At 30.4% G+C, this 22,055-nt stretch overlaps 1 protein-coding gene across 1 annotated transcript in view; it reads right to left on the reverse strand.

The window, feature by feature from the left end:
• Positions 1–6,985: 6,985 nt before the first annotated feature.
• The window catches only part of LOC111632129 (CREB-binding protein-like), a 68,959-nt gene continuing 53,889 nt past the window's right edge, over positions 6,986–22,055 (reverse strand). Inside the window, exons 9-14 of the mRNA XM_023376498.1 lie at positions 15,693–15,779; positions 14,315–15,337; positions 9,739–9,909; positions 8,265–8,422; positions 7,965–8,045; positions 6,986–7,154 (exon numbers count right to left, since the gene is read on the reverse strand). Of these exons, the coding sequence (XP_023232266.1) occupies positions 7,094–7,154; positions 7,965–8,045; positions 8,265–8,422; positions 9,739–9,909; positions 14,315–15,337; positions 15,693–15,779 (1,581 nt within the window). The 3' untranslated portion in view covers positions 6,986–7,093. The remainder of the gene's footprint in view (positions 7,155–7,964; positions 8,046–8,264; positions 8,423–9,738; positions 9,910–14,314; positions 15,338–15,692; positions 15,780–22,055) is intronic.

Genomic DNA, 22,055 nt, shown 5'->3' on the forward strand with positions numbered 1-22,055 from the left:
GTAAATTACAAGTACGTAGCGAGTAATATTAGTATATTTAAAGAGACATTTCCATGTTCTTTTTTTAATTTCCATTATGGATAATTATTTATAATAATATTTATCTTATAATATATATATATATATATCGTTGATATGCAGAAATGTGCACATTGCTGTTCATTTGTTATCAGTAAAAAGGGAGAGAAAAAAAAAAGAAATAAAATTCTTGTTTTATATGCGTTTTGTGTGTTATTTTTTATGATTAGAAAATAAAATTTAAAAAAAACAATAGTAATCTTTTGTAAGTTATTAATTATGTAAATTACTGGCGAATTTTAATTTATTTATTAAGGATAATTTAATGATTTTATTATTTAAATTAAGGTAGTAAAGATATCTGTGTGGCTGGAGGATCCGGGTTCGAGTGCGGGTCAGAAATGTTCGATCCAGAAGCCTCACCATCTGCATGCCCGTTGGCTTGGCTGGTGGTTCTGTTTGTTTGTAAGCGAAAACGCGACAGGAGTGGAGGAGGACCCTCCACAGGAAACTGGCCTCTGTTCAGGTGCTACAGGATATCTTCACTTTTGTGGCACTTAATTAGGGGGTGTTTCCTATAGAAAGTCCTCCCGGGAGGCATCCCACTCGGTAAATCGCTCACGTACCAAGCGGTTTTGTTCTCTAAACACTGGTAGTATTCGGTCGTGGATTTGCGCCTCGTCAGGACGAGCTGGACACGTGGAGTTTTTCGGATTTTCTCCACCTATTTAACTCCTGAATAGGGGGTCCAGTTACCCTTAAAAGACCTCCCGAAAAACATATCGCCCAAATGTTGCTTTACCAAAACTAACAAAATAAATCAATCTTCTCTCAATATATTGGAGGCCTCAAAAAGTGGCCAACGTTTTTTAATCTTCGAGAGGCCCTAATAATTCGTTTGTTCAACACTAAATTATCTATCAACCAATGCCGATCAAATAAAATCCCAGGAAATTTTCGGAGGTTGGTCTGTCCGGATTTGTCGGGTCCTGGCCGTAATGGGCTTGCTAAAAGAGGCCTCCTTAGTGAACACAGGGCGGAAAGAGTTAATAAATTAACTATATGAGAGTTTCAAAGTGTGGCAACCCTACGACATATCCGAGATCGACCACTTCCAAAAAACTCCAGCAGTTCTTTGACCGGTCCAGATTCGAACCCGGACCCCCCCTCCAAAACAGTATGCTGAAACCATCACTTTTCTATCATTATTTTACTTACACCCCCTCAAACAATAAAATTAAAATAATTAAATAAAAGTTAATATCAATTCCCTTAACTAAATGAAAACATTTGGATATAAGTTTTTCAATTTCAAGATATACTGTATATCCATTTAAAATAAGAGGGGAGGGTTTAGACACGAACAGGGCCCTTAAGCTATAATTTCTCGAAGGCCTTCGCTTCATCCAAATTAATTTAAAAGCACGAGGCCCCAAGCATTAATTTAATTTCTGTAAACCTTTATAAAATATCGATTGGTGGATATTCGATTTTAAAATTAGCAATTATTAAATGTGACGTCACAATGCCGGAATGCAATTTTTAATCATATTTAATTAAGCAAAAATAAAATTGCGCGTAACGCCATCTGTTATCGGATTTTGTTATAAAAACTTTTATATTTTTAACTCCTGAATCCATTATTAAACTTTCAAAAGCGCCCTCGTGTGGTTAAATAATATTACTATTTATTTATATTTCTTTTTTTAATTTGAGAATTTTTATAATTGAATTTTGTAAGTTTTATTTATATTTGTTTAATATTCATTAATTATTACGTTAATCGATTTTTTTTAACTTACTTGCTCGTCTGTTTGTGTGTCTGCCAGTCAGATTTCTGTGAAAGTAAAAGATTTTGAAGGTTACGATTTAAATTCTATACCACTGTAATTAAAAAAGTATCGGAAATGGTTCAATAATACGCGAGATTTGAATTTATTCATCATTATTTCGCCCCCTTCAAAGTAATCCACCAGTGGCCGAACGGATAAAACACCTTACGCCTGCACAATGGGCTAACCACGTGAAGTTTTCTTCACGTTCATAAAACCTAAATAAGGACTGGTTTCCCGTAAAAGTCCTCTCCCCTTGGCAGATCTCTCACGTGTCGCATTGCCGTAGCCAAAAAATTAAAGCAAATCGATCCCCTCCCATTGCATTGCACTTATGCCAACGTTTTCTCCGATCCTCAAAACATGCATTAATTAAAGGACGTTTACGCGAAACCCCTCAGGACTCGCAGCAATTTTGTTTTATGGCATCGATCGATTCAAAATGGTGACCACCAAGCGTAAAATTTTACTTCAGGAAACGGGAAAATGTCGGGCGAATACGAAGCTTTGCGCGACAATATTCGTCGTTCACTAACAACGACATCAATGAGAGCGGGTGCATTATCGTGGTGCAAAATCCACCTAGTTTTCTCGCCACGAATCGGGTGGTTTTTCTACGAATTGCTTCGCGCGATCGATGCAAAACGCTGAAATAATATTCTTTGTCGACAGTTTGGCAAGTCGGAAGGTATTCCTGATGCAAAACGCCGCGACGATCCAAGAAAACAGTCGGCACGAGTTCCATTTTTTAATGACTGTCGTGGTCTTTTCGGTCTGTTTTCACCTTTCGAGCGCCATTCACTCGATTGTTCAGTTGTTTCGGTGTCAAAAGAGTAGATCCACGTTTCACCATCCGTACGCATTTAAAAAACGAATCGCCTGGAGGAATCTTCTCATCGGCCACTCGAACGCGTTGTTTTTGAAAAAAAAAATGAACTCGTGAAGCGAAGTGCTGCAAGCCCAAATACTCTTTCAAAATTGATTTTGATACTGCAACACTTTCAATAATGTACGTAATTGTTAAACGACGATGATAGAGAAACACATTGCTTTTCGATGTCGTAAATCAAAGGTGAACAGTTCGGCATTCGTAGGTACTGTATCTACGTTTAAAGATAAATTTGGGAAAATTTCTTGAGGTACTATTTTTTTCCTTTGTCTGGTATCTAATTTGCATAGAATGAATGCACAGCACGTTGAGTGCGACGTGTTCGGCGGTGGAGGTGAGTTGTCGAACAGCTGTGGACTGGGCGAATTTCATACGATACGAATGGTGGTTTCCTTGTTTAATTTAACCCGAATGAAAATTGGGGGATCTGGAAAGGTGGTCGGAATCGACGAGGCCGTTGTGAGCAAAGGGAAGAACTAAAAAGGGCGGTTGTTGAAAGGCACCGGGTGAACGTTTCGAGTTGTTCGCCCAGCATACGAGTAAAGTGTATCCAGAAGCGGGTCGTGTTCCAGTTTGGAAAGAGCCATAAACCTAACCTTCTGTCTCTAAAATAACCCCCAAGAAATCCGAAAATCGTAAGAGGAAGCTTGTCGACAAGTGTGTTAGGAAGACGAAAAAGTTTCCTACGAAGGAAAAAGCTCAAGATACGAAAGAATCAGCCGAACCCTGTTCGTCCAAGACTACGCGGAAGAAAATAAATTAGAAATATTTCAAAAGTGAGTAAAGTTTGTTTTCTTTCAATGCCGATGTAGTGTTGTTAATTAACAGCACCAGCTGCCATCTTGTTTGTAGACGTCACGCTCACAAAATACATTATGACAGCAATTTGAAACGTTATAAATATAAAATGATAAAGAATAGAGTCAATAGATTATCTGGTCTCTGAATGCCTATTGTTTTCATCCGTAAAAGTAGAGAGGTAATTAAATAAGTTTGCCAATAGATGTGTGCAATCATTTAGGCTCTTGATTTGTTTATTGTACCGGTATAAAATGAATGTTATGATATCAATAATTGTATATTTAACTGTATTTTACTATCGTTACGCGGGGAATAATGCCTTCCGGGAGGTATTTTTAAGGGTAACTGGCCCCTATTTAGGCGTTACAGACCTGGAGAAAACCCGATAAACTTCACGTGGCCAGCCCGTCCGGACGAGGCGCTAACTAGGGTTTCTCAAACGGGATCCCGGTTGTTTTTTTAACTCGGAAAATGAAAAACCCTAGCTCTAACCAACGACCGAACTCCCAGTGTTCAGGGAACGAAACCGATTGGCCTACTGTTGTTTATTTATTTCGGTTAAATTTTAGATACGTATACTGTCATGGCGGCACTTCCTGTTGCCGTTGCGACTAGCCTCGCTCCCGACGCCTTGGCTGTTTGGTGCCGAGCGTTGTCACGTGACGTCCCTACCGGACTGTATCGTCGCGTGATAGTTGTTCCGCGTAGTTTAAACCAGGTGGCGCTGGTAATATCTGCTGTTGATGTGCGCGCGTGCGCGCACGCGTTTCTTTTGCCGATGCGGTGGCGAATTCGAATTCGCAATAGATTTCAAGAATTTGACCTCGAGGAATTTTTTTTCCGTTGCTTGGAGTTGGATTATTCGGAGTTAGGTATTGATGTTATGATACCTTCCGATATAAAATTCGCGATTGAGATGGGTTTGCAACCGGTGGATGCGGCGGTATCCTCGTAAAATATATAATAAGTTATAGAAAAGACGCTAATTCCGTTTATTTCCGACGTCGTAAGTGTAACGTTAATATTTCGGCACTCGAAGGTGGTAAATTTGCTAAGGTATGGCGGGGAACGATATTCGCTTTAGTGTGGCACCTCATTTGCATAGATAGTTCGTCGAATCTTTGTGTTCGGCTATTGCAGTAAGTTGCAGGGCTGCGATTCCTATTTATACTCGTTTATGTACAGAAAGTTTCTTAAACGGGAAAGTTTGAAGCCGGGCGAACGTTTCAAAAATTTTTTTTTTTTGTCGATATTTAAGCAAAAAAATTTTTTATCCAGGAGCAGGCCTCGTGTACGAATGGGAGGAGCCAGAAACCGTTCCAGCAGCCCCGGAAGCGATACCGAAGCGCACAAGTGGCCCGAAGAGAGAAAAAAAAGAGGAGGAAGAGCGTCGCGACGATGAAAAAAAGAAAGAATTATCGACGAAAAAGGATAATGCCGAAGTTTTCGAACGTAACAATCGGTCCAAAACGCGTGTTAAAGTCGACGAACGACTGACGCCGACGGTGAGTAAAACGTGTTTAACATATATATAAATCGTTTAGATTTAATATATTTATTTATCCGTACGGGTTATTGTTATCGCGTTGGTATTTCGCGCGTAGAATTTTATAGTAAAGTTAGTAGTAGTCGTCGTCGTTATTATAGTATAAGTTAAGTTAGTGTATATCACGCGACGATCCAGTCCGGTAGGGGCGTCACGTGACAACTCTCGGCACCAAACAGCCAAGGCGTGGGGAGCGAGACTAGTCGCAACAGGAAGTGTCGCCATGACAGTATACGTATCTGAAATTTAACCTTTATTTCATGTATAAAAAAATGTATACGTTATCGTACCTCTGTCACTGTCGTCATAAGTACTGGACAGTCGATCATTGCTTTCGACATACTTAGAAAAAGTGGACTAGTACCTTAAAAAAATCAAAATTCAAATGTAAACAACATAACACGTGCATTCGATACTGTAAAACACGTGTTCTACTGAGAGATCAACTTGTTTCTTCTTGGAAACAACTACAGCTTTTCTCTCCGATGGACACGGCGGTGTTTTCGGGGCATTTTATTCGTAAACGTCGTTGATTAGACTGTCTTTTTGCTTATAATTTGTGTTCATTTTTAAATATTTTTGGGCGTTTTCGTTAAGGGTAAGAAAATGTAATCAAAAAATGTATAGTTAAGCCTGTATATACATTATTAATACGGGAGGCCTCGGGATTCCCTAGAACCCTAAACCAGGAATAAAAGAGGTCGATGAAAATTATATACAATTAATTATGGAAATGTATAGAAATGTTAAACCATGTGTTAGGATAGAATAGATTTAAAGCGTTACAAAAATAGGGGATTTGGGTGGTTTTGGAATTTATCAAGGTTAAGCCCATAATATTAGGTGAATTATTGTAGTTTTCAGTGAGAAAGGAGCTATAATATATGTTATTCACAATTTATATTGTGTTTATTAAAGAGGGGGATTAAAAGTCAATTTCAAATGTAGGCTGTTAGAGGAAAAAGTGGACATTTCAACTATTTAGACAACATATTCAACATATTTACAGACACATAATAACAGAGGTAATTAGAGGATGATGAGTCGTAGGATGGCGAGAGTTCGGACAGTACTGTTAGATATTGATAGTGATTAGTGATGGCATTGAGTCTAAAAGAAAGACATGATAGTGATGTTTTAAACCTATATAAAAAAAGGACAGTAGGCTATTAATTAATAAATCATTCATATTCTACTTTTGATAGTGCAAAATATTATATAAATTACCAAAATACATAGAGCCAATGTGTGTCATAAGAAATTAATTTCTCCTGTCAAATACAGAACTATTTTATCCCAAATACTATTTCTCACTATACTGAAATTGTATATAACACTTTATGTAGTGTTAGAGTTAATAAATTATTTTAAAAAATAGTGTGTTTTTATCTGGATTAAATTTCTATGGCTATTTAGATGTATCGGAGGATAAGCTATGGTTTTGCTAATTGTCATACATATGTAATAAAACAAAACAGTAAAATGCCATTACCTATTTAATAAACAGACATATTATACACAGAACATTATGTACAAAACTTTCATTCACAATATAGTTCGAATTACCGTTGAGAAAGTTCAAATTTTTAAAATATTTTACATCAATCCTGAAGAAGGTCTATAAATTAGACCGAAAACGTTAGAGAACTGACAAAAGTAGACTGCATTTTAAAGGTATAGTGAAATGTAGCAATCCTGAAGAAGGTCTATAAATTAGACCGAAAACGTTAGAGAACTGACAAAAGTAGACTGCATTTTAAAGGTATAGTGAAATGTAGTAATTAATTAATGCAGTATCTATTATAATATTCATTATTTTAAGAGCAATAAAATTATACTTAAATATCAACATAAATAAAATATCACAATGTATATAAATAAGGTAAAAAAATTACAAATGTTCTTATTTCCATGGCATACATTTATCTTTTGGACTTTATCATCACAAAGTCATAAATATTAAATGCAATTATTTATAATATTCATTATTGAATAAAACAAGTGTACTCACGGTTCCAATTCTAAATGATCATTCTTCATTTCCACAAATTGCTCTTTCTTTAATATTCTAAAAATAGCAAAATTACAATTAAGCAATAATTTTCATCTTCACAACTTATATTAACAAATATTTGTATATTAAAATCCAATAATTTTATTAACACTTTCTGTGATAAACTAATGCTAATCAAAAACTCATCATAAAAAAATAAATTTCTCTATTTCTTTGTTGATATGCTGCTAAATGACTTAATTCTTTTTCATTCTCTTCATCCAATGGGTACTAGTAAGTACTAACAAGTCCACAATGGTATAGCCAAGTAATTGGAAAAGGATCTATCTAGGCAAGACTATCAATGAAAAACTATTGAGGAGAAACCGTAAGAGCAATACACACACATTTCAGTTATTATGATCATCTAATTGCCAAATGCAGTTCTTTTTTTCTTTGCCTAAGTATCCAAATCAATCAGTAAGACTATTAATTAATGTGAGGAAATAGTTATATGTGCATAAGATACAGCTAGGTATATAGACATATAAGAAAACAAATTTCAAATTACACAATATTAAAATCATCATCATCACTTCAACATAAATTTTGTACCTTTCCACTGGCATAAAAACAAACTGTTACTTTCTGAATTTTTTAGATGTTTTTCTGTTTTAAAAACAAACTTTCACTATTATTATGAATTTTTACATTAAAAAAAAAATAAAGAAAATCCTAAAATATACAAACATATATTAACATTAATAAATAGTTTATTAAACAAACATCATAATACAAATTTCTAAATATAACCTATACTTCTTATATTCAATATATTGTGAATAACAGAATTTTTTATTTATTTATTTTGAAAACATTACTTACGTTTGTGATTGAGTTGGATCATCTCCAAGTGTCACAACATCACCTGGAATTTCTTGAAAACATTTCTGGCAGTAGGTATATCTAAGATAATAGTATTAATTATGAAAGTATGAATACTAATTTATTAATATTTCACTTCATAATAAGTTCAATAGCATTAAAACTATGTTATATACTTTTAATTTAATTTTTTTAGAAAATTTAAAACACATTTAGAACAATTTAAAAATCTAATCTAAACTTCTTACAATTTTATAATAATGAGCAAAATATTTTTAACATTAAACTATTTAAACTAACCTATTCTGATAACTCCAATATTTTGCATCTCTTGGAATGGTGCACAGTTGTTTGCCAAAACAGCACAGAACTTGTGGTTGAAAAACATATTTTCTGCCACAACAATAGCCCAAGGATTGCATGACTGGATCAATTTCTTGTTCAAATACTTCAGATAACTGCAACCATTCAAAATACATAAATTTAGTTTTCATTAATTATAAAATAATTACATAAATATATAGAGTTGGAAATCCAAAACTAAGATGAAATATCTCTAAAAACTGTTATCTGTTGATTCCTATAATCTTTCAAGCAACTGCTTTTTAAATTTTATATTCTATATCAATATAAAGAATTCCTATTTTAGCACATTAACTAGTAACAAACTACTCAAATAAGCCTACCAGAGAAATGAAATAAAGATTTTAGTTCATCAACTTTAATGTAAGACAAAGTAAAAATACACAATCTTGTTATTAAGATATAATTTATATGACTGATTATGGCATAAACTATTTTCTTTAGTTAAATTAATGTTGCTGAAATTTTATCTATACCATAACATCTGAAGTACAGTCACTTGATTAACAAGTAAACTTAATTTTGAGCAATAACAGTAGATAATAAATATGCTGATTCTTTATTACTAAAACTGCATATTAATAAATAGTTTTATATTAATATACTATAAATTGATACTCACGCCAAATATTGTATAGCAGGATGGAGAGTTCACACTAATAATGCTGAACTCATTGAACTCTCCATCCTGCTATAGTTTTTTATTAATTAAATAATAAAACCTATAAACTATCTAAGCAAGATAAGACTATTCTTTGTCTTTTTCACAGAAAATTTATAAATGAATTTCCAAAACAATTCCAAATATTGTAATCAATCAGGCAATCCACATAAAAAATGCTTTAGTACAATTAATTAATAAGTGATCAGTGCAAAAATTGATTATAATTGATTTTTACAAAAAATAATTTAGAAATACAAAATTAGTCACAAGATTTATCTGCTTATTCTTTTAACTAACATATATATTAAGAGGTTATTATTTTGTATTAAAAGTGTATTTAATAGTAAATATTGTTTAACAGTAAATCAGTAACTATTTAGATTTAAAATCACAACAACATTAGAGAAAATTAACTTTTTGAAACACAAACATCAATCAAAATTCTTTTAAAAATAGTATCAATATTAATGCAAGATACACAAATTTGTATTTAATTTCACAATTTTCAATTATGCATTACCATTTGAAAAATTTATCAGGAATCAATAAAAAGATACCAAATATAAATAATATTAAGTAATGTAAAAGTCATTATTTATAATTTGAATTTTTAAATTTATAACTTTTAACCATAAAAATTAGAGAGAACAAAACAGTGGAATAGTTTTCATTATAATATATGATAAGTACTAATTATATATAATCTGCTTTTCACATATATTGCAATAATGATTAATAAATACTCACCTTTGTACAGTACCTATACACACGAGATGTTTTTCGGTTATACAGCCAAGCATTATCAAACATTAGCCAAACATCATCTACATACTGCCAAGGATCTTGATATTGCCCTGTATCTAATTTTCTTTTAATAGTAGATAAGTCCATAGGCTTTTTGACAATGTCAAAATAATCCTATAAAAAATACATAATTTTAAACATTAAATATAAAATAATAACAACAACAAGAAAAACAAATTTAACTTTGCAGATATAGCCAATCATAAATTCAGCAATGCTAGTATATAATAGAAATGAAATTTCTTAACTTATTCTGAATTCTTGATCTTAAGAATAAAATTTATAAATACAATCTAAATATATATATAAAATGTACAGCATCTATATCACATTTAAAAAAATACAATCTATATTTTACGGTGACGAGAGTATACTTTGTCAGCATCAACATACAGTAGAATGTTGATATAATTAATTTCAGGAGACCCCCCAAAAATGTTTATTGAAATTATATATATAATAATTATTATAGCTGCTTCTAGCCCATTAATTCGGCTTTGGTTGGTTTAATGTTTATTGGGTTAGCTGATGTTTGTTTATATACAAAGATGTTATATGTTACTTATATCTTTTTGATGAGACCAGGCCCCATCTCTAAAATCATGCTGCTGTCAACGAATGCACATCTTAAAGTTATGAAGGAGGATGCACACATGCGGTGCAGCAAGAAACAGCGGTGTCGCAAAAGCATCTTCGCAACAGGGCAGTACAACCATATGAGCAGCAATCCACTTACATTTTGGCACATGCATTCAGTATTCAAGATGACGAACAATACCGACACTGCCACTATCCATGTGTTCACAAATTTTGTTTTGTACAGCTTGTCTTATTTAGCTAAAAGATTTTGTCAAAGTTTAAAACAAAGTTTTTGGTTTAGAGATATTTTCTTGGATCGAGAAAGAACTGGTGTACAAAATACGCATATTCCTCGATTAAGATCTCTCAATAAATAATACTATTTCGAGTAAGATTTGGTTTTGTTCTTTGAATTAAATTATATATGATAATTTGTGTAGAATGTGTGTTAAACTTATTGTCCTTTCCTCTTTATTCTGATGTTAGTTATCTTGGTAATCACGTCAAACTTTCCGCCATTAAAACACCACATGATTGTATTTTCTCACATGACTACCAGATGAACTGTTATTGGCTGATAGAAACGCATCTTGGCGGCAGTCGGCGCAAAACATAGAATTCAACTAACTTTTGCGGCACAAAATCAACTTCTGCGGCAAGAAAAAGTGACATCATTCTGTCACTTTTCCTTGCCATACCGCATGTGTGCATTCTCCTTAAAGGAGTACATGTCAGGAGTTGCAATTTGGCACAGAGTATTTGGTGCCCAAATCATGCGCACAGATTTGTAGGTAGTCAGGTCAGGAAACCAAGAACTGGGTCAAAAGAAAATACGGAATGCTGAGACTGTTTCTACAAACAGGTGCAATTGCGAGATTTGCACATGTATTGCTCGCATTCTCCGAGACATAGTCTTGTCCCAAAAATGGCTTCATCGTTTTACTTGTTTTATTTTATTACTTATTTCAGGTAAATCAAGTAGTTCAGTTGTGAAGTACTCAATTTAATTCACACTCCATATTCTTCCTATGCATTGGTTTCCTGTATGTGATGTTTCTCTCCCAGATACCCCTTGAATCTTGATCTCATGCCTTAAATGATGAGTAAGGAAAATAACAAAATTAACATAGACATAAATGGACCTCTTTATCATATATCTCTGATAACTTGTGGCTATAACTGAGGTTAGTACATCAGCAATCCATTATTTACTTTTGAACTCATCCCTCTTCTTTGGGTACAGTTGTTTACCAATTGAAAGACAATAGCAAAGAAGAAAAGAAGTAACAAATTGTTATAATAAAATAAAAATTGTAGGAATTCTATTACTGACAGAAAAGAAAGAATAAACTGGAAAATCATGAATTATAAATACGTTTGTACAAATGTAAAATTTTGCTATGGTTTTCTATGAAGGTTGAGTCGGGAAAAATATGGAAGTTTGTTATTACAAGAATCATTATAATGCAATTCTACTGTAGTATTANCCATGTTGAATTTTCGCTGATGTTAAGCCTATTTTTTTTTTTAAATAATAATCGTGTTTACTGTATCGTAAAAAATTATTTTCTTATGTTTCACAAACAAAATAAATATATTGAATAATATAGAAACAAAAAAAAATTATATTTGAAAAGTTCGTTTTAATATAAAAATTGTGATGCATAGCGACACAATTTTTATACGTTCCGATGTAAACACGAAAATATTTGGGATCGCCGCATAGGTCAATGAGGTCGACACGAATATTTTCGGGAACAACATAAGACTGGTTAAGCTTTTAGTTCTTATATAACTGTTCTTTTAAAGAAGAGCAGTTATATAAGAACAAAAAGCTTACCTCTTTGCTTGTTATGACAAGTTCTAAATATTTAAGCAAGTAGGTGAGCTTAAATCAGAATGCTAATATTTCTTAACTAACACTTCCAAAAAAATAAGTCTATTAAAATAAATAGCTAATTCTAAGCTGTTAACTTTACATAACATTTTGTAAAAATGTAGTCCTCATATAAAGATACTGTTTACTGTGCTAAAACTCTAACACTTAAATTTGATATATATTCATCAGTTAAATTAACAAGGAGAGCCTACACAACAAATAAATCGCAAATATAAATAATAAAAAATATCCTTGTATATTTTATGTAAAAAAACAAAATAAAGAACTCTCTCCAATTTATTCATAGATTAAAAGAAATGAATAAAAAAGAAATTAAAAAGTAATAATTATAGATATTATTAAATAATAAATTTTTTATCCCAGTTAGTAAAACAGAATGAATTTAATGTTACTGTTAACAACACCATTTCATAATGTAGTGTTGAAGATACTGAAGAAATATTTCAGAATGGAATGAACTCTGCTTTAGCAAAAACACCATTAAACGATTCTTTAGTTATATCCATGTGGATAAGTTTGTTATGACACACAATGAAAGAAATGATGCTACTTCTGTGGAGGAATGGACCAGAATGATCTACAATGAACTTACAGAAGATTCCAATGAAGGATAAGAAGAAAAAGTAAAGATGGCTCTCTTTTCACACTCGCAAGACATGGCAGAAGTTACAATGCTCAATGCCATTTCTTCTAATGAGAACATGGTTTATAACCTTGCCAAGTCATTTGATTCAATTTGTAATTATGTGGGAAGCTATGTGAAAAATGTAGGAAGAAACAGACTATCATTAATAATTTCTTTACAAAACTGTAGACCTAACTAATGGAATCAGAATACTGTAAGGCAGTTTTGATTGTTGACTTGGACTGTAATCAGATTAATTTAATTTTAGATATTAAACAGAAAAACTAATCAACAAACATGTTCCTAATTTTTATTATTTTGAGTACTGTAACATATTTGTTTCAGTACAATTTCATGTTTCAAATCTACAACAGAAAAGGAAGTCAGTTTTAAATATAATCCCCTTTAACAAGCATCCCATTAGTGCAAATTTAGCCTTTACTTGTTCCTATTCTGATGATTTGCATTAGCAAGCAATTTCTGTATACCAGTTACTGCTTTCCCTTGTTCATGTTTTTGAAAATATTTTAATTGAGGTTTGTCTGTATCAACAATTATTTCATCAATTCTTGTATTTTTTTGACGTATTCTTCTTGTTATTGATGGAAGTTGTCATTACTAGCTTACGAAACACCACCATATCCCTTGGCCAAAAGTATCATTTTGATTTTAAGATTTTTCAAATATAGGCCTATAAAATTATAACTATTGAGAAATAATTGAAATAATTTAAAAATTTATATTAAATTATTTCATTTGTTTACATTGAAATAAAAACTATAAACAGGGACTGAACTTTATGCACAACTTTGTGGGAATACATTAAAATGGTGACACAAAAGAGAGGTTGAGGCGCACGTTTTAAACGTGTAAACGTGTACGTGTGACGNAGAACTCAAGCTTACGAATCAGACTCGTTACCACTCTGCCACAGGACGCTCGAATAGAAATACGTATAATTTATATATAAAGTGCTAACAAAACTTTAAGTTCGATTTTCTCGATTATATTTGAGTATTGCACTTTAGTATTTTACAGGTAGTACACTCACATCGTGTACTACCTCTACACCAAAGATCATCAAAATCCGTTACCCCAAAGCCGTAGGCTCTCCTTGTAAGATATATATTAATGATTATAAAAGTGGTTTAAGTCCTATGTTTTTGTTTGGTGATATTTCGACTTTTGAGTTTGTAAAATAAAAAAAAAAGTAATTTTATGATTTTAAAATGAAAAAAAAAAAAAAAATACATTTACTCTTGTTTACTTAGTTTTTTTTATGAAAATGTAAAATTTTATGAATAGTTCGTGATATAAATTCAATGTTTCCCTATTTTTGACTTAGACCACTTTCACAAATCACAGCACATATATATGACCTAATAAAATATAAATAATTAAATTAAAGCACTTACAGGAATTTGAAGCAAATGAGGATCAACAGGTTGTCTAAATGGCAGTGATTCTGGATCTTGTCTATAAAGTTTTTCAAGAGTTGGCATTAATGCTTGACGTAATTCATCAGGTTTAAAAACTTTTTTATTAGGTCTTGGTCTGGGTGGAGGTTGAGATTGTTCTGTTGTAATTTCTGATTTCACCTCTATCGGAGCCTCACCTGTACTTGCTGTAGACATTGGTGTTGAAGGTTCTTCTTTAACAGATACAGTTTCTTCCTTAACACCAACAGAACTTGAATTAAATACTGAAGAACTTTCATCCATTGGTTCTTGCTTAATTTCTACTTTAATTTCAGTTTTAATTTCTGTTTTTATGTCAGGTTTGGTTTCAAATGAATCTGCTTCCATCTTGATTTCAGCAGTCCCATCAATATTTTTACCTTTACCACTATTTTGACTTTGGTTACTAACTGCAGCCGTGTAAGTAGGAAGTGTCTCTGTTGTACCTGATACACCAGATGACAATATGTTGGTTTGACTTTTACCTACTGAAGATATTGCATTAACAGAATCTGGTGCTGGAAATGAAGAAGAATCATTACTATTATCTATATTTTTTCCTATGCCACTATGTGAGTTTTGACTATCTTGTTGACTTTCTAATCTTAATGTGTAAGTATTTTGAAGGCAAGCTCCTGGAACTGATGCTGCTCTTGGTGGTTGTTGTATAGGCAACTGCTGAGATTGGGGTTGTGGTGTTGATGATTGTGGTATAGGATGAGAATGAGGCACAGACTGTGACTGTATTTCTGGTGACAGCATGGACTTATTTATTGTCTGATCTGACAATAAGTGCTGTTGTGGCTGAATTTGTTGTTGCTGTTGCTGCTGTTGTTGTTGTTGCTGTTGTTGCTGCTGTTGCTGTTGTTGTTGCTGCTGCTGCTGCTGTTGTTGTTGTTGTTGTTGTTGCTGCTGCTGCTGCTGCTGTTGTTGCTGTTGCTGCTGTGCTGTTAGCTGTTGTCCTTGCATCATTACAGGCATCTATTAAAATAACAATAATAAGTAAAAATAACAAAAATATGCTATTTAAAAATATTTTAGAGAGAATTGATATTAATTATATCCAAAAAATTATTTTAAAACAACTGAAGTCAAGAAAATAAAATTTATTTCTTTACTATCCTTAGTTGATTTTTAACTACAATTTGCAATCTATAAATTATTACTGAATGCAAATATTTTCTAGAATAAAAATATATTTTTATCTAAAAGATGATGTGATTATTAATATTTAATCTTTATTTGAAATAACATCATAGTATATTTTTAAATTAAGTGGGAATATTATTCTCTCAAACTAATAATGATGTAAATCATTCTTAATAAAATAATCTACCTGAGAATTTGTAGCAGCAGCTGCAGCAGGAAGAGAACCAGATAATGGCCCTTGATTCAGTTGTCCCATTTGATGTGTGACCTGATGCTAATAAAAAACATTAAAAATACTTTATTTCTCTTATCTCTTTTTATTGAAAAAAAAAATAATTGTGTAATTGAAGACATGACTGGATGAACATATTATGTTACAAGCATTCAAAATCTAACTGTTCTGCATTAATAAAGGTTTAATGTATCTCTCCGTCTAATACCCCCATCAAAGATTTCAGAAGTTAAACAATATTTTAATATTTTCTACAACACACTACTTCAAGGATATATTTACACCAAAATAATTACATAATATAAATTTATATTTACACCAAAATAATTACATAATATAAATTTACATCAGTTCACTTAAAACTTTTTTAATGTACTTTGTATCACATTTGTGTGTATTTTGTTTATTGTATTGTTATATGGTTTTATAGATTTCTATTAATATAGCAAATGAAGGGTGATGTTCTCTAGAACTCCAGACTTTACATGTATAATTTAAAGTAAATAAACTTTGCAATATAACACTTTCATTTACTTGTGTCTTCAATTCATTTAAAATTTTTAAGAAGGTAATGTCTTAAATTGTCAAAAAGTATTAAAATGCTGCTTTTGTAATTTAGAAAAATAAATATTTACTTTGATAAACATTCTACATGTTTGTAGTTTATCAAAAATATTGTTCTATATGAAACAGATAGATAGGAAAGAAAACCAATTTACAAAATTAACACATCACTAATTTTAAAATTATTAAAATCTTATTAAATATAATAAAATGGAGTAAAAAACATAAGTTCCCCCACACCGGGTCATATAAGACAAAAAAAATTTACACTCTAACAAATATCCAACGTGAAAAATCCAATCATCAAAAGCATTTGCTAACCTATGTTTGGATTTTTCATGCCGGATATTGGTTACAGAATGTACATTTTTTTTTTTTTGGTAATAAAATGGAATTTTATCATATATAAAATAAAAAAATTTTAACTACAGTAGAGCGTCAATTATCCGAATCAATTGGGGACTGGGATTGTTCGGAAGATCGATGTTTTGGATAACCGATTATGTACGAAAAAATATATTAATTTATCCCATCTTCACATTTTTCTCCGTTGCGTGTCGCTTCGTGTTGAATTTTCGTCAACGTTAAGCCAAATGAAGCCTATTGTATTGTTAAAAATTATTTTTTTATTTTATACAAACAAAATAAATATATTGAAAAATATAAAAACAATAAAAAATTATACTTCAGAAGTTAGTTTAGTATCAAAAATGTAAAATATTTAAGTAGCCCAAGACATAGCCAAAGATTGCAGCGCCACAGCATTGGCGAAAATTTAAATTTGTCAACTGGAATTCTTTCGGATAATTGACGTTTCGGATGATTGACTTTAGGATGATCGACGCTCTACCATATTAAATAAATATTTTAAATTTACAAAACAGATGCATTTTATTCTGTAAATCTATTAGGATAAAATTCTATTTCTGTTTTCTAAATGCAAGCAAACCAACTACTTTTATATATAAGCAACTCTAAGCAAAACAGTTATATTAAAGCCAAAATATAATTATAATTAAATTAGTAAGAGATGCCACCCAATGCCTATCTCTCAGCAAAATTACTTAGCATTTAATTATTAATAATAGCAGTAATATCGCCTAATTTAATCTGACAATCGTTTAGCTTTAATACTTTTAAATAAGTGATATTTTTAAATCAANCAAAAAAATATACGTATTTTGGAAATGTTGAGTCGAATTAGTCTAGAATCGATTAATTTTATGAAAGAAAACCTTTCAAACAGCCGTAGTCCGTAAACTATGATTCCTACAAAATTGATTCATAAAGAACGGAACGTATCTACCGTCTTATAGGGGGATCTACTGTATAGTGAAACAACCACATTCCATAACAAACAACAAATTAGCAAAACATTGAAAAGAGTTTTAAAATACTAATTAATCTCTTATGAACTAAAGTAAATAACTTCAATTTATATTATTATTTAAAATTTTAAAACTTCCCATTTTGATACAAAAATTGTTTTATTTATTTATTTTAAGAAAAACTGTTTCTTTTCAATTCATAAAACTCACCCTGCTCTTTGCAGAATCATACATATCTCCTTCAACTTTTTTGGCATAAGAGACTAGATTAATCATTCTCTTGTCTTGCAAAGCAGACTGATCAGGCATTGGAAATATTGCTTGAACTCTAAAGACAAACATTATAACCACATCATTATATTTTTATATTTATAGTATGTATTATTTTAATACCTATCTTAAAAATATTTTTGCAATAATAAGGATAAAAAATACACTTTTTAAAAAAATCATTTAAATTCTAAATACATTAAATAACAGCCTTACTTTTGATCTGAATTTCTGTCTAAAGAGTTTCTGTCTAATACATCTGGGATTGTTCTGTTAAGGAAAGCAGTGAGGATATCGATAAAGGGGACAATTCTTAACACAATAACAGATATTACAAAAGGGAGTTTATAATTTTTTAAATTAATTTTTACAGGAATTGAAAATGTTAGATCAATGAAACAAAAGATATAAAAATTTAACTAATTCATTGCATTCCAATTTTAATAATCACGTTCAATAATACTCTCCATTAATAATTTGAAATATTTAATTTAAATTCAAAATAATCATTAAAATTTCCTTATTTTGCTATTATATTATATAAACTTAAATGTTATTTAATGAATAAAATTTAATTTGAAAATGAACAAACAATATATCAGCATTTTGATTTCTATTATTTAAAAAAAAATTAAATTCAAGCTTATGTCAACTCTAACAAAAATATTGATGTAATATTTTAATGAATTACTATAGTTTTTGAAGTTAAAATCATTTCAAAATAAACTGAAACAGCTTTAACTTTTCAGTTAAGAAATAAATGTTTAAAACTAATATTTTCATATTATATAATTAATTTTACATTTTATAGAAAATCATAATTTGCATTCAATATTACTTCAATATTATAAATATATAAATTACACAAAGATATTGATTATATATATATATATATTTTGTAGTAACACATAATTGAAATTAAAAAATAAAGTTTAATTTAAGATTGTTTTATACTCATTTTTAATTATAATTAAACTCATATTTTATAATCTAGTACAGTGCTTCTCAAACTTTCAGTATTCCTGGATCAGTTTTCTTCATTCCAATCCCTTGTGGATCAGTATATTTTGTGAAATAAAAATAATTATAAAATGAAGAAAGCACAGTTCAAATGCAATTTTTTAATTTTAATTTTTAGACAATAAAAACAAAAAAACTTTGGTTATAATCATTTTGAAAAAATGGGTTTGTTGGGCATTATGTAATTTTTCAGGGCAATTTTGATTGCTGATCCACCTCTGACATTAAACATTTAAATAATCACAAAAAGTAATAAAACAACATTTTCTAAAAGACAGTTTTATTAATGTAATATATAAAATTATGAATTTTAAGTAAAATCTCACATCCCAGTAATAAACTGTTTAGGGACCAATGCTGATCTGTAGTTTGAGTAGCACAGATCTAGTATACAACAATATTTATTTTTTACACTTCTATCAGTGTTAATTTATACTGCCATAAAAAGTGACATGTAGCCATTTCCTCCAGATATATGTACTGTACATACATACATACCTAAAAGATTCTACTTCAGAAAATATATCTGGTAGGGTAATATAAAAAATAAACCAAACTTTTAATATAAATATTATTATTATGTTACAAGTATTTAAAGAAGACTACCATCAAAATAATGATATGCATCAAAATACTTCTGAAAAGTCACAAATTCAAATCAGTACATGAAAGAGAAAAAAATGCTGTGGTGATTGCACTCAAGAAGATAACACAGAACAGGCTACACAACTATTTTAATAAATGGTTGCCATTTTTAACAGATGTATGTAGATGCAGATGTTCATTTTGGTTAGTCTTCTATAAATATTTGTACTGTCAGTATAATAAAAATTATATTACAAATTTGGTTTATTTTTGACTCTACCAAGTATATATTTTAAGAGAGACAAAACATCAGAGGATTTATTCTTATTACAATTATATTGAAAAATTCAGTTATTTTTCATGTCTTATTGCTAGATCTATAATCAAGAAATAATCAGTCTAAACATATAAATCAGAAATAGCTCTTGAAAATGAATAGCAATACAAAAAAACTGTTTATTGTAGAAGAAATTTGATCTATAACTTAAATTTCTTTTCATTCTGTGTTCTAATAAGCTTTATTATAAAAACTAATGAACTCATCTTAATTTCAATTTTATATAAACATATTTATTATATTCTTCCTAATTTTTATACATCTAACAATAGACAGATCATCACTTGAAAAAGTCCCCAAAAATATATTTATTTTAAATTCTTAATATTTAAAAGCATATAAATATATATACAGACAATATAAAAAAAGTAAAAAAATAAAATGTTTTGAGTATTTGCAAATAGTTATCTTAAAATATCTATGGACAACAACTTCAATTTTAATAAGATGATTCTTTTTGTTGTCTTTATCTTATCACAAACATTGATTGTATCTAATAAAACCACAAACCATTATTTAACTGTTATTGAATAATTTTATAATCAATACTAATTTAAAATCATGCTTTTTGAAGTTAATTTTCAAAACATTTTCAATTTTAAAAATTGCAATAACAATATGAAAAAATAATCATCACCAATTTTCAGACTTGAGTAATACAGAGGTTGAATCAGTTAATACTGGAAAATTTCTTATGCAAATATGAACCAAATCATGTGGGCACATAAAAATCAGCCAACTTTCTGGAATATTAAAAATTTTTTTTAAATGCCAGGAGGAAAAACAATTAGGCCAATAAAAATAACAGCATGTTGGAAAGAGGAGCATCTGTGGACTTGGACTATCCAATGCCAAATATAGCCTTTTCAGGATAGTAAAAAAGTGAAAAAAAAACTGGCACACATAAATTGGAACTACATACTAAACACACAAATTCACACCTAAATGTTAATTCCAGCAGTAAATAAACAAAAATAAACTTTAATATTCAAACATTTTTGGCAGTCTTTCAGAGGCCCTTGTTGGGAAAAATGCATACAACCAAAAAAAAAAAACAGTTCTATCTTTTGAAAACTTTTAGTTTTCGAATATAGCTGTGTTCTAATTTTTAAACATTTAAACGCTTTTGAATACAAAGATTGTTACNAAAAAATTATACTTCAGAAGTTAGTTTAGTATCAAAAATGTAAAATATTTAAGTAGCCCAAGACATAGCCAAAGATTGCAGCGCCACAGCATTGGCGAAAATTTAAATTTGTCAACTGGAATTCTTTCGGATAATTGACGTTTCGGATGATTGACTTTAGGATGATCGACGCTCTACCATATTAAATAAATATTTTAAATTTACAAAACAGATGCATTTTATTCTGTAAATCTATTAGGATAAAATTCTATTTCTGTTTTCTAAATGCAAGCAAACCAACTACTTTTATATATAAGCAACTCTAAGCAAAACAGTTATATTAAAGCCAAAATATAATTATAATTAAATTAGTAAGAGATGCCACCCAATGCCTATCTCTCAGCAAAATTACTTAGCATTTAATTATTAATAATAGCAGTAATATCGCCTAATTTAATCTGACAATCGTTTAGCTTTAATACTTTTAAATAAGTGATATTTTTAAATCAATAAGCTTATTACTACCAAGAAATTGAAAATAAGTTATTCTCTTTTAACATAAATTTCTTCAAGAACTCCCTGGTTTAAAAGAATTTTTAAAGAGCATAAAAGCTGTATGACTATGCACAGTTACAGTAGAAAGGTCAACTCCAAGTTTGCTAACAAAACAGGTAGCTGTATTGACTACAGTAATTAGTCTAAATCAGTGTTTTTCAACCTTCTTGAATACACGACCACTTTGCAAGTTAAAAACTTCTGGCAACCCCACAGGCCCATATTAAAACTATATCAGTGATTTTAAAAACTACGTATTTAATTTTCTTTATGAGACCTGAATATCGATTGAAAAACCAATTATACTGTAAAATAAACAGGTATAGCCTTCTCACTAAAATTGTAGTTTTTTTTTTTATTGTAGTGTAGGACCTACAAACACTTGTCTTTTTCTTTTACCCGCGACCCCGTGTAAGGCTTTGCGACCCCCTGGGGTCGTGACCCACAGGTTGAAAAACACTGGTCTAAATAAAAAGCATTTGAGTAAGAAGGACTATGTCATTAGCACTATTAATTTCATGGTAAGTACGACA

This window comes from Centruroides sculpturatus, unplaced genomic scaffold (assembly GCF_000671375.1).
Source record: "Centruroides sculpturatus isolate CEXI.00-Female unplaced genomic scaffold, Cexi_2.0 scaffold711, whole genome shotgun sequence".
In the NCBI taxonomy this organism is placed as follows: Eukaryota; Metazoa; Arthropoda; class Arachnida; order Scorpiones; family Buthidae; genus Centruroides; species Centruroides sculpturatus.